This window comes from Mastomys coucha, unplaced genomic scaffold, assembly GCF_008632895.1.
Source record: "Mastomys coucha isolate ucsf_1 unplaced genomic scaffold, UCSF_Mcou_1 pScaffold3, whole genome shotgun sequence".
Classification (NCBI taxonomy): domain Eukaryota; kingdom Metazoa; phylum Chordata; class Mammalia; order Rodentia; family Muridae; genus Mastomys; species Mastomys coucha.
In genome coordinates this window covers 71,431,156-71,443,414 of record NW_022196909.1, presented here as the reverse complement: position 1 = coordinate 71,443,414, position 12,259 = coordinate 71,431,156, and the positions used below count along the sequence as shown (strand labels likewise).

Below are 12,259 nucleotides of genomic sequence, written 5' to 3'. Positions count from 1 at the left end.
GGATGTCCAAATGGCCAGTGTTTGGAAGGGTTGGGGTTGAGGTGCAGAGAGCAGTGTGGGGAGGGAGAGACATGGCTTCTAAGTTCATCCAGGAAGCTGTGAGCTGTGACCATGTGGGACCCAGGGCTGCATGCATATGTGGAACACACAGGCTGGACAAGCATGGAGACTCTGGGCTCTTGGGCAGAGGGGCAACTGTGGGAATTGGATCATGGTTTCCAAACCTGAGAGCTTATGAGTTACGAAAACACAGGGGGCAGGGCAGGGGCTGGGCTGGCCTAGTAGGCTCAAGCTGGACTTGGGGAAGGCGGTGCTCCTTTTGCAGGAAGAGCTGGAGGGCAGGGCAGGGCCTGCAGAGCTGGAGGGCAGAGCTGATAGCCCAGGGTATCTCCTGTGAGTTGTAGGACCAAGCTAGGTTCAGCGTCCCAGGCCAGGTCATCACTAAGTGATGCTGAAGTTGGGCCAAATGGCTGCCACATGCAATGATATCACAGTGGACCATGTGCAAGTAAAACTTTATTGACAAACAGATCCAGGGCTAGATGTAGCCCAGGGCTGCAGGCTGCACGCGAACCTGGTAGGATGTGCCAGGTGGGCTCAGAGCTAGTTACATGTCCCCTCCTAGCACTGTGCTCCACTCCCACAGGATCACAGGATCATGGCCATCTCTCTGGCAGGGCCACCTTTTCTTTCCTGGAGCGATGATCTGTCCCAAAGTCATACAGGACAGCAGGCACTGAGCTCCTGCTGTAAGCACCTGGTAGGCTCCTCCCTCTTCTGCCCAAAGCCTTCTGTAGCTTCATGTGAATCGCAAGTCTTCCCTGTGGCCCCTCAGGCAGGGCCTCCCTTCTTCCAGGCCTTCCTCTGCTCTGGTGAAGGCACCAGGCCATGATCTGCCCAACCCCAGGGTCTTTGCTTATCTGTAGCCCCACCTAGCGTAGGAAGTAGGCAGAGGCTGGGCAGCTGACAAGCAAGGAGACTCAGAGAGCACAGACATCCAGGACAGCCATGCTGCCTCAGCTCCATACCACTGGGGTGAGACTAGATAGATGTCTTGGGGATGGTGCCCCACCTCCTGGCAGCCCCTCCATCCAGGCCAGAACACACTGTACCCATCATGCCTGCCAAGGCACCCCCATCCTGAGCCGATCTTGTCCTGGCCAGAAATGAAGACACAGTCATGGCCAGGTGGGAATAGGAAGCGCTCAGCTCAAGGGCTTTAATTGATACTGAACCAGAGGCCAGAGAATGAGGCAAAACATGAAGTCCTTCATCTGGGGTGTGGAGGGGGGAAGGGCAAGGTTTTGTTTTTGCACAAAAACCCGGGCCTCTCTGTGTGGGGCGTGGGGCCACCTGCAGCCACTGCAGAGCCCACAAGGGGCACAGCCTGAGACTCCTGTGGTCTGGCCTCTCCCTCCTGGCCCAAGGTTATGTCCTTTTTTATTCTCTTTACAATATAAATAGAATTTCAAAGTACACATGGACAGGGCACTCAGCAGAGGCCCAGTTTCTAAGTCCCCAGCTGGTCCACAGGGCCAGGTCCCTCTGTCCAGTCCTTAATATCAGTTGTCTGTCCTAGGCCTGAGCCTAGGTCTGTCCTAGGGTGACAGTGGCTTCTAAAGAGACAGAGTCCATAGCCAACCCATGGGCGGTGGTGGCTAGTGCAGACGGGGCCTGTGAAGTCTGTGTCCCATGTCACTTGACCAGGGCTTCAAGTGAAGGCTGCACCTGCTTTCTCCTGCCCTCAGCCACACAGAGGCCCTGGTCCAAGTGTGAAGGCTCATGGGAGCCCAGGCAGCAAAGGCAGAGTGAAGCGGCCTCTGCACAGGCATGGCAGGAGCCACTCCTGCAGGGCCCAAGCATGAGGGATCACAAGCGGCCATCACACAGGTCACTGCACACTAGGCTGCTGTCCTTCCAGGGGACACCTGTACAAAAGTGCCTTTCCACCTGCTTGTAGACAAACATCTGCAGGTGTCAAACACAGATGAAACTTTTATCTCCTCGCATCTTGGGTCAGAGGAAAAAGAATGTGCCTGCTGTCAGTTTTTAAAGCCACAAATCTAGAAAACAGGTTGGGGCTATGCCCCAATGTCCTTGGCTAGCATCTGTCACAGGAGGCTCTGAGATGCCCCTTAGCACCTTTAGGAGAAGAGCAGAGCCAGGCCAGATCCCATGGAATCACTGTAGTCCAGGGATGCTGGTCCCGCTCCCTGAGTCTGGCCAAGTTGGATCCTGCTGGTCCTGTTACTCAGTTACCTACAGGACAGGAGTGGGCAGTATCTAGAAGGCTGCCCCAGGCCGGCCCTGTGCCTGCAGCAGGCTCTCCATGAAGGCTGGGTATTCTGGGCTACGCCCTGTGTCCTCAGTGGTGCTGGCCACCCGTGGGCGCTTGGCAGCCTTCACATCGTCTCCAGAGAAGCCAGGCTCCTGTGGTGTGCCAGTGCTCAGTGACTGTAGATATCAGAGATAGATCAGGTTGTCTCCCTGGCAAAGCCCCTTGGGACTACACTCTGACTCACACCCAGGGGGTGGCTCCCACCTGCCCCTGTCCCTTGGCTGAGTGGAGAGCCCTGATGACTGTGGACTATGGACTCATGGCCAAGGAGGAAGGGACATGTTACAGACATGCATCTTCAATGCCCCAGATGGAGGTGCCAGGGACACTCACCAGCCGGGACCGCACCCTCTTGGGCAGCTCCTCTTCCAGTGTGAAGATGTCCCCACGCTTCACAGTCAGCTGAGACCCATCCTCAAACTCTACCTGCAATGAGATAGAGGAGTCTAAGCATGGGATAGAGGAGTCTAAGCATGGGATAGAAGAGTCTAAGCATGGGACAGAGGAGTCTAAGCATGAGACAGAGGAGTCTAAGTATGAGATAGAGGAGTCTAAGCATGGGACAGAGGAGTCTAAGCATGGGATAGAGAAGTCTAAGCATAGGATAGAGAAGTCTAAGCATGAGACAGAGGAGTCTAAGCATGGGATAGAGAAGTCTAAGCATGGGATAGAGAAGTCTAAGCATGAGATAGAGAAGTCTAAGCATGGGATAGAGGAGTCTAAGCATGGGATAGAGGAGTCTAAGCATGGGATAGAGGAGTCTAAGCATGGGATAGAGAAGTCTAAGCATGGGATAGAGGAGTCTAAGCATGGGATAGAGGAGTCTAAGCATGGGATAGAGAAGTCTAAGCATGGGATAGAGGAGTCTAAGCATGAGACAGAGGAGTCTAAGCATGGGATAGAGGAGTCTAAGCATGGGATAGAGGAGTCTAAGCATGGGATAGAGGAGTCTAAGCATGAGACAGAGGAGTCTAAGCATGGGATAGAGGAGTCTAAGCATGGGATAGAGGAGTCTAAGTATGGGACATCCTACAGGATCCTGGCCCCGTCCCCAGGAACTCAGGCATTCTGGGTTACAGGGCCCACTGGACACCTGCCCAAGTCTGGGGCTGGCCTACATCCTGAGCAGGCCCCGTGTGGCATATGGCCAATACAGAATAAGAGCCTGCAGCCTCTAGGGTGAAAAGCCGGCAGGCCCTGGATGGGAGGCTAAGGGGTTCCATCAGGGCCCTTCGGACCTGGGACCTGTTTCCTAAACCCAGAATGGCAGCTATGTGAAGTCACCCCAAACAGGCTTCTTGTTCCATAATGGATACCCAGTGCTAGGATGGCTCAGGCTGCCCAGCTGGGAGGTAGACACTGTGGGTGCTTGGGGACCTGACTATTTCTTTGGGGACAGCAGTAAAGATCACAAATGACCATGGCCTGGCAGCCAGCCTAGGTGAAGTAAAGGGGTGAACCCAAGGCCCCTTCTGCTGCCTTTGAGGGGTTACATGTGAGCAGGGTCTGAGCCTGCCAGGCCACCAACAGTGCCATACACAAGGAGTCAGGTTCCCCAGGAGGAAGGAGCTCTGGAAGCCACCTGCTATCTCCCACTTCTGCCTTAGCTATGACACTCCATGGGGCCAGTCTGTACCCATGCCCCTACCACTCAGACGCCAGCACCCTAGTTGTCTGAATCTGCTGTTGGCCCTCAGTCCAGGCTGCCATGCCTGGCTCACACAGGCTTCAGGAAAAATACTGAATGATATGAGTGTACCTATCCCCTGGGCTGCAGGGTGGCGTGTCCTGGACCTGTCCCTTCCCCCTCTTCATCTGCTGAGGTGGGAGCACAGCTAGGTTGCAGTTAGCTCCCTGTTGTTTGGCTCTGTGCTTCATGTTGTTGAGACAAGGTGGTGCAGGCTGGGCGACTCTGCCCTGGGCTGCACCCCACCTCCCACTCCCACTGTGGCTTGTCCCTAGCCCTGGCCTGCCCATCCTTTAGTCTGTATGAGCACTGACACAGACAGGCTGGTAGAGGCTGAGTGTCTGCTAGAGGGGCTGCACATGCACATGCAGACCTCTGTGAGGCTACTCACCTGGTAGATGAGGCTGGTGGCCATGGAGATGAACCTGGCTCTGTACAGATTACCGTCTGCCCACCGCAGCTCCACCAGCTCGCCCTCAGGGGGTGGCCCTAGCCGTAGGCAGTCTCTGCTCTACAGGGAGGGAATGGTGAGACCCTGTCCAGCATGCCCCTGCCCCTGTTGCCCTTGCTGCCCCTGCTCTGCCCCTCACCGTGATGCTCTCTGGGTACAGGTTGTCGCTGTAGGAGCCATCATCGAAGTTGACTTCATAGAATGTTTGTGCACTGGTACCAATGACCTGGCAGCGGTAGTAGAGCCCGTTGCGATTCTTGGTGATGACGATCTGGCCCAGGGACACCGTGCGCAGGAGCTGGCCCTGGGGTGGGGAGATGGTATATGCAGTCCCTGCTGTGTCTATGTGGATGAGGCTAAGTGGGCAGGATTAGCTCACACGGATGGAGTCCAGTCATGTGGGCGGGGCTACTGCACTCACCCCTGCTCCACTGGCCCTGTGCTTGAGGCAGGTGATGGACACCACGTAGGGCCAGTCATCAGGTTCCATGAGGACACCAGCAGCATGCGCGCAGGTCACATGGAAGGATGTGGAGCAGTGCTCATAGGAGCACTGGATGCAGGCACCAGACACCCTCTTCATGCGCTTGCGGCAGTACACACATTTCTGCAGAGGGGTAGAGAGCAGGGTCACCAGCAAAGCCAGAGAGGAACCTTCCAGAACAGGACTGAACCGGACAGGACAAGACTAGAGCTTGACAGCACCTGAACCCAGCCCATCTCGTCTCAGGTCTTCTCACCCTCCCTGAAGCACAGAGCTGGGGTCAGGGAGGACAGGGATAGTGCCACAGCATCTCCTAGTGCAGAACCACTGGGGGACCAGTTGCTGTCAGCATACCATCCTCCTGAGCCATGACGCTCCTTCTAGGAGCTACCCTGGAGGCCACCCACTGGGCCTGTAGCAGTGGGCTGGAACATGGTTCTAGGCCCCTGTACCTGTGGCCTGTGGTACAAGCCACTAGGGAGCCACTGTGCTGGGAGCCAGCCCAGGTTCTACAGGACTCCACAGCAGCCCTCTGCCCAGCATGACCTGGCAGCAGGAGAAATGAACCAGGTAAAACCAATGCAAGACATTGTCCAAACTGAGGACCTGGCCTCCAGGCACCCTGACACCCACCATAGCCAGTGTGCCCTCCCCAGTGCTGTGTATCCTGACACCCACCATAGCCAGTGTGCCCTCCTCAGTGCTGTGTTGCTAAAGGCCCTGAGCAGGGCCTGTCCCGAGGTCTGAGCTGAGCCATCTCCATTCCTGACGCCTTGGCTAGGCCACCTCCCAGATGTAAGAAGCCCCTGCCCCATACCTTGGACATAGGGTAGAAGCAATTGTGCTGACCCAGGTACCCCTCAGCTGGCACGGGGGTTGGGGGTGTGTGGGCAGGAGAAGGATTGGGAGTGTCTGTAGCAAGACAGGCCTGGGGAACTCTCCAGACAGCCATGGCAGTCTACACTCCTGGCTGGGAAAACTGAAGCCCAGAGAAGTCTAGGGGCCTGTCCAGAGGCACACAGCACCTGGACGACCAAACTAGGGCCTGTGACCTCCTTCACTAACCTGTTGCAGGGAAGTGGGGGGGAATATCCATGCTCACACAAGAGCCTCAGTATGCAGCACCATGGAGTACCTTCAATTCAACTGAGGCACAAAGTGATCTGACTGGAAACGGGCCACAGTGGGGAACAACAGTTCTCAGAGGTAGATCTAAAAAGGTGCCTCGCTGGGTGCAGACACCAGGGAGAGAGCACAGCGGCCCTCAAAAGGCCCTGCCCCGCCACCATGGGGATGGGCTGCATGCTGCAGAAAGGGACAGAGGAGGAAGGAAAAGGTCCTTGGAGAGTTTCCTAACAGTGACAACCCACTGTGCTCGTGGTATGCATGCAAAGACAAGATCCATTTCTGCATCTGCCTATGAGTGTCAAAGCATTGTTCCAAGATACAGAGTCAGGTAGGTAAGAGAAGAGAACCAGCAGTCTGGCCACTCAGTGGAGTATTAATCGGGCATGAAAAAGGAAGAAGGCTGGAGAAATGGCTCAGTGGGAAAGCACTGATCATCCAACTGTAAGGATTTGAATCCTCAGAACCCACATAAAGCCAGATGCACATCGTTTAAATGCCAGGGCTGTTATAGCATGATGGGAGGCAGAGCTGGGGAATCCCTGAAAGCTGGCCAGCCAGGGACCTGGACATACATATGGTAAGACTCTATGTTAAGCAAGATGGGTGGAGAGGACTGACACTTGAGGTTGTCCTCTGACTCTACACACACCACACACACGCACGCGCGCACACACACATGCATACAGACAACACAATTAATGCCATGTTTGTGACACAAAGGAGGAAAATGAAGCTCGGGGACGTCACTCTGAGGTCAGGAGTTGCAGGCGGCACGGAGGGGCAGGCTGGCTCTCAGTGGGTGCAAGTGTTGCATGAGGACAGCACCACTGAGCTGAGGCACTGACAGTCTCTGACAGAGCCTGAGACTTAGGACACTAGGACCAGGGGCTGCTGGCTGCACCTGGAGCACTTGCCACATGCCCTATGTATAGCTCCCCACCCTGCAACCAGTCTGAGGCTGGCAACTGCAGTCTTGGGGACCTACCAGTTTCCATCGCTGTTCAGGGATGGCACTGACGTCCACTGGGTTGCGTTCAATCACATTGAGGAACCGTACCTCCGGGACTGCAATGGCGCAGATCACATGAATCCACCTGAGAGGTCAGGATAAGGTCACAAGAGCAGTGCAGGTTCGAGGCTGTCCCCAAGAGGCCAGTCAGGCTGGGTGCGGGGAGGGTGGCGGGCAGGTGAGGTTTACGGGGCCGTCAGAACACACACCTGTGCTCTGTGGTCCTCTGTAGTGCTCCCCCCCGCAGATTGCACAAACAGCATTCCTGAGGGACAGATCAAGGGGGTAAGGTAAGGTGCAGCTACCTCCACCATGCCCCACCTAACCGCAGCCTCTGCACAGCCAGGGTCAAGGCCAGGGGTGCATGGGCCCAGGACCTCCCAAGCTCTAGGAGTCAGCCAGCACAGGTGAGTTACCGCAGTCCAGGCATGGGCAGCACATCGAGAACATGTCCAGCCCTCTTTGGCCAGCTCAGGCCGGACACCATAGCAACCTGGAAGACAGTGGAGCACTGAGACCAGACCAAATATGTCAGCTGGCACAACTGCATGCAGCACTCCACACCTGTAATTCCCCATATCTGCACAGTCTAGCCATCCAGGCCAGAACCCTGGACAGTGTTCCCCACCAAGTCAAAACATAGTAGGTCTAGGAACTGCTCTTCCTCTTCCCAGAGCCCTTCACACTGAGGAGGGGCAGCTGTAGAACACTCACTGGCATGGACCTGCAGGCAGCAGTGGGCGCAGGAGATGAGTGGACTGGTGCCGTCCTCACCGACGTAGGAGTTGGCAGGCAGCGGCTCTGTGTTCTCCCCACTTGAAGTGAAGCACATCTCAGGGATCAGTGGCCGTGTCCTCTGGCCACTTTTGGAGGGCGGCTGGACAGCACTGTCCCGCTCTGTCTGTACTGACTGCAGAGTCACAGCACTCAGCTCAGGGCCACAGTAGGCCAGGCTGCACTGGGGCTGAGTGGAACAGGTGACAATGGGTGCCATCAATGTGGGGGGGGCACTGAGACAGCTCACCTGGCTGTAGGGGTAGAAGAGGGTACAGATGGCACAGTAGGGCTCACTGAGGGCAGCTGCTGCATTGAACTTCCTCTCAGCTTGGAAGCTGGCTGCCTTGTTCTTCCACTGCAGGGACAGCAGGGATCTCAAGGCCTCAGGATCATTCACATCCTCCTCTCCTGAGAACGGGAAGGCTTCTATGATGGATGAAGGAGTGGAGCTGGAGGACAAGGCCCTGCAGCAGTGCCACCCCACTGGACGCTCTTGCTTTCACAGCACCAGCCCTGGCCCCTGGCAAGGAGGAGACACTGACTTCCTGCCATGAGTGTCCCTGAGCCTAAAGCCAGACACTTCAAACATGCTAACCTCAGATACATCCTCCTGTCTATGAAGGAGCCTCAGGCATAGGCTGTTAAAGACTGACTCTCCAGTGCAGCCACAGCTGGACAAAAGGACAGAGAGAGTGGAGGTGTCAGCTGTCCCCTGGGAGATGGTGGAAGCCACTCCATTTGCATCATCTTTGACCTTCCAGCCCTAGGAACTCCTTGCATGGAGCCTGGGGCATCCTGCTTGCTGTCCAACCTGCTCAGTCTGAGAAAATCCCACATAATCCCAAGGGTCCCAGAGACCTCAGGACTCCTGGGTCTAGGGCATGGATTTGTCAGTCCAGAACTCCCCAGGAAGCATTCTTGGAAAAGCCCAGCCAGGAGGCAACAATCTAGGGCCCTGGGTCTCAACTGTTCCCCAAATCTGTCATTCCTGTGGCAAGGTCATGGGTGGAAGGGCTGCCAGACTGCTCCTAGGTCCTGCAAGAAGCTTAGAAGGAGCCAAAGCCCATCATGACCTGCACACAGATGCAGCCCCACTTGCCTCTGGACCCAAGGTTCAACCATCACTGGGAAGCCCCTTCCTGGGCTATCAGTTCCCCACAGCGATACTGTGTACTCGGAAGGCACTCAGGGTACCGAGATCTGCAAGCCCTGCCTACAAGTTCCTGTACAGAAATGACAGAGGGGTTCCCACTGCTGCCCACAACCATGGCCCCAAGTACAGCCTGCACATCACAGCCTCTGGCACCTCAGCCACCTATCACAGGCCCGGCTCCCTTGACCTTACTGCTGAGACACTGAATGTTGCAGCCCATTGCTCAGATGTATGAAAGTATCAATGGCACCAGCAGCCTGGCCTGGTTGGAATGGGAGCCCTCAATGGCCACATGACATTTGAGAAATTGGGTCCTGGCAAGTGTGGGTGGGAAGCAGGGTGGGGCGGAGGCCCTGCAGGCAGCAAGGACTGTGGGTGGTACAAGGCCTGGGGACATACATGGACAGCTGGACCTACAGATGTGAGGGGACAGAAGAAGCTGTGCTGAGCCTCACAGAGCATGGTGATGAGGCTGTCACAGTGCAGGGAGGACCTGACTCTAAGGAACTGGATAGGTGGACACTGGCACCTGTGGAGAGGGGCTGGTTTGAGCCCCATCCAGCTGAAAAGAGCATTGCATGGTAGCTGGGGGTCATGCTCACCTTCATCACTTGAGGCTTCCTGCTTGACCACAGACAGAGGGGATCGAGTGGGTGGCCGACCCAAGGGGTGACGCCGGCTCTTTTTGATCTCCACCTTCAGCTTAGAGAAAGGGGTCGCTACCTGAAACAGAACTCTGTGAGTCCTGGGACCTGTCCTCCCCAGCACGCATGCACACTCACACACACTCCTGTCATCCACATCACACACACACACACACACACACACACACTCCTGTCATCCACATCACACACACACTCACACACATACTCCTGTCAGCCACATCTCACACACACACACACACATACACACACACACCCACACACACTCTCCTGTCCCCCAGGGCACATACACATTCACAGACTCCTGTTGCTCACAGCATGCATGTACACTCACACATTTCTGTTCCCTATAGCACACACATACACTTGCCCCCACAACACACATGGATATATACACATATATCCATATACACATATATCCATATACACATATTCTGTTCCCTACTGCACATATTCTCATACTCCTGTTGCCCATAGTACATAAGCACACACACCCGCCCCTCACAAAACACATGCACACACTCACATTCACTCCTGTCTCCCACAGTGTACACACACACACACACACACACACTCACACACAGAGCTGCCACCCTGTACATGGCACAGCCACCAACGTACCCTTAATCACTCACCTGTGAGTCACCGGCCTGGGCCTGGTCTTCCTCTTCCGGCCCCAGCTCCATGGGTGCCAACTGTGCATGGGCAGTGCGCTCCCTGTCCCCATCAGTGCTGCTGGTGCGGGGTAGCACATAAAGCATTGGGATAATGGGCCGTGGCCGCACCTCTGTTTCCTCAACTGGCGCCCCAGGAGGAACGACATTGAGGGGTGTTGGTGGAGGAGCCCCCTCTGCAGCCATGGGGCTCATAGCTGGCCCTGGAGACTTGGGTTGGGTTGGTGGCCTCAGGACCTCCTGCGTGGGGAATAGGGCTGGTGGGGCAGACAGCAATGGGGGTGACAGTGGGCCGGGGGTCTTCTTCTTGCTCCTAGCCTTAGTCGGCCGAGGCTTGCCTCTGCTATCCTCTGGGGAGAGAAAGAGCCATTCAGAACCAAGTGGAAGCAGATGACGTATTGGAGATGATTCCATGTCCCCCAACACTTGGACAAGTTCAATCTCTACAAGTGCCCAGTACTGGACTGCTGGACTGAAGGAAATTCCTGACCTGGTATAGAGCTGCAACTTGCCATCCCAGTACTCAGAGTGTGGTGGAAGGAGCAGAAGAGCTAGCCTGGGTTGATCATACCAGCTCAAAAACAAAACAAAACCCCAGAGCCTTCTGGGATTCGGTGTGGGAGGAGGAGCTGTGAAGATACTCAGCTGCCCAGAGCCAAGGGTCCTGCCAAGTCAGCATTCATGTGAGAGAAGCTGCTCCTCTTATAACAGACTGCTGCATGCTTCTACAGTTACTGCAAACAACACATCACACAGCCTGGAGGGACCCAGCGGCAGACGGGCCTGGGGACGGTCCTGACAGGTGACAGAGACAGACAGATCACTCCTAGCATGTTCTCTAGCACTGCCACCTAATCCTGTGCGCTCTGCAGCCTAGGCCTCTAGACTGGGCTCCAGGGACTCAAATGTCACCTAAGGATGTCATGAAACACTCCCACTGTGAGTGGCCTGGGCTGGGGAATCCAGGCCTGGAACTTGGCACCTGCCCCACCCAGGCAGGCCGCTGATGGGAGAAGGTGGGAGAAAAGCATCCTGTCCCTTCCTCACACTAGCATCAGGCACCTGGAGTAGGCCACCTTTGGGTGACACACCCTCCAAAGGCAAGAACTCACTAATCCGGATGACACCTTGCACTCTGACACCTCAGCCCTAGACACTCAGCTCCCCACCCTGCAACGGAACATGGGTGGAAACAGGTGGGGTACCCCTCAGCGCTAACTCACTGTTTAGACCAGGGTTGCTGTGGTCACCAAGGACCAGGATGAATCCTCGCAGGATGTGCCCTGGGATGCAGGGAAGAACCCGACTATTGTGCAATGGCTGTGGTGAACTTGGCCTCTTCATAGCCCCTGATCCTGATCTACAGGGCCCTGTCCTGGTTTTCATATGACCTAACAGCTGTGGATGCCTAGGCTCTGTAGGGCCATTAGATAGCCTGGAGCCCTCAGCAGAAGCCCAGGAGGGAGTGCCTCAAAGCTCACTGCCTCACCACAGACCCACAGTGGGCACATCAGCATGAACACTACTACAGTCCTGCACCTTGGGAGGCAAAGATGGACTCAATCTGGTTCCTCTGGAGTGTCAGGGTACACAGCCTGGTGGGCAGGTCCTCCAGAGGTGGCCAGGAGCTATGGCCAGATGTCCCCAACACACCTGGGTTTGTCAGCCTGACTGGGTCAGGGTCACAGGCCACAGGAGGCCAAGGGGTGTGGTAGGCCACATATCTCTAGGTATGAGCTCTGTCCCCTCCTAAGGTTGGCACACTTGGGAGGGGACAAGTGCTTCGGCCTCCTGGGCTGCTGAGCCAGAGTCATTGGCCAACCACAGCTCTGTCTGAGCTCTGCCAGCTCAGGCCTATCATGGAACCAAGGTCCAGCTGTGCTGTTGGGGGAGTCC

General features: G+C 55.9%; 1 protein-coding gene across 2 annotated transcripts in view; it reads right to left on the bottom strand.

The window, feature by feature from the left end:
- Positions 1-499: 499 nt before the first annotated feature.
- Kdm4b (lysine demethylase 4B) overlaps positions 500-12,259 on the bottom strand; it is a 78,486-nt gene continuing 66,726 nt past the window's right edge. For both annotated transcript variants that reach the window (XM_031348746.1, XM_031348747.1), the window contains 12 exons: positions 10,325-10,713; positions 9,630-9,750; positions 8,122-8,300; positions 7,812-8,007; positions 7,514-7,590; positions 7,307-7,362; positions 7,074-7,182; positions 4,898-5,083; positions 4,616-4,780; positions 4,417-4,536; positions 2,672-2,764; positions 500-2,454 (listed from right to left, as the gene is read on the bottom strand). In XM_031348746.1, coding sequence (XP_031204606.1) covers positions 2,284-2,454; positions 2,672-2,764; positions 4,417-4,536; positions 4,616-4,780; positions 4,898-5,083; positions 7,074-7,182; positions 7,307-7,362; positions 7,514-7,590; positions 7,812-8,007; positions 8,122-8,300; positions 9,630-9,750; positions 10,325-10,713 — 1,862 coding nt within the window. In that variant the 3' untranslated portion in view covers positions 500-2,283. The remainder of the gene's footprint in view (positions 2,455-2,671; positions 2,765-4,416; positions 4,537-4,615; positions 4,781-4,897; positions 5,084-7,073; positions 7,183-7,306; positions 7,363-7,513; positions 7,591-7,811; positions 8,008-8,121; positions 8,301-9,629; positions 9,751-10,324; positions 10,714-12,259) is intronic.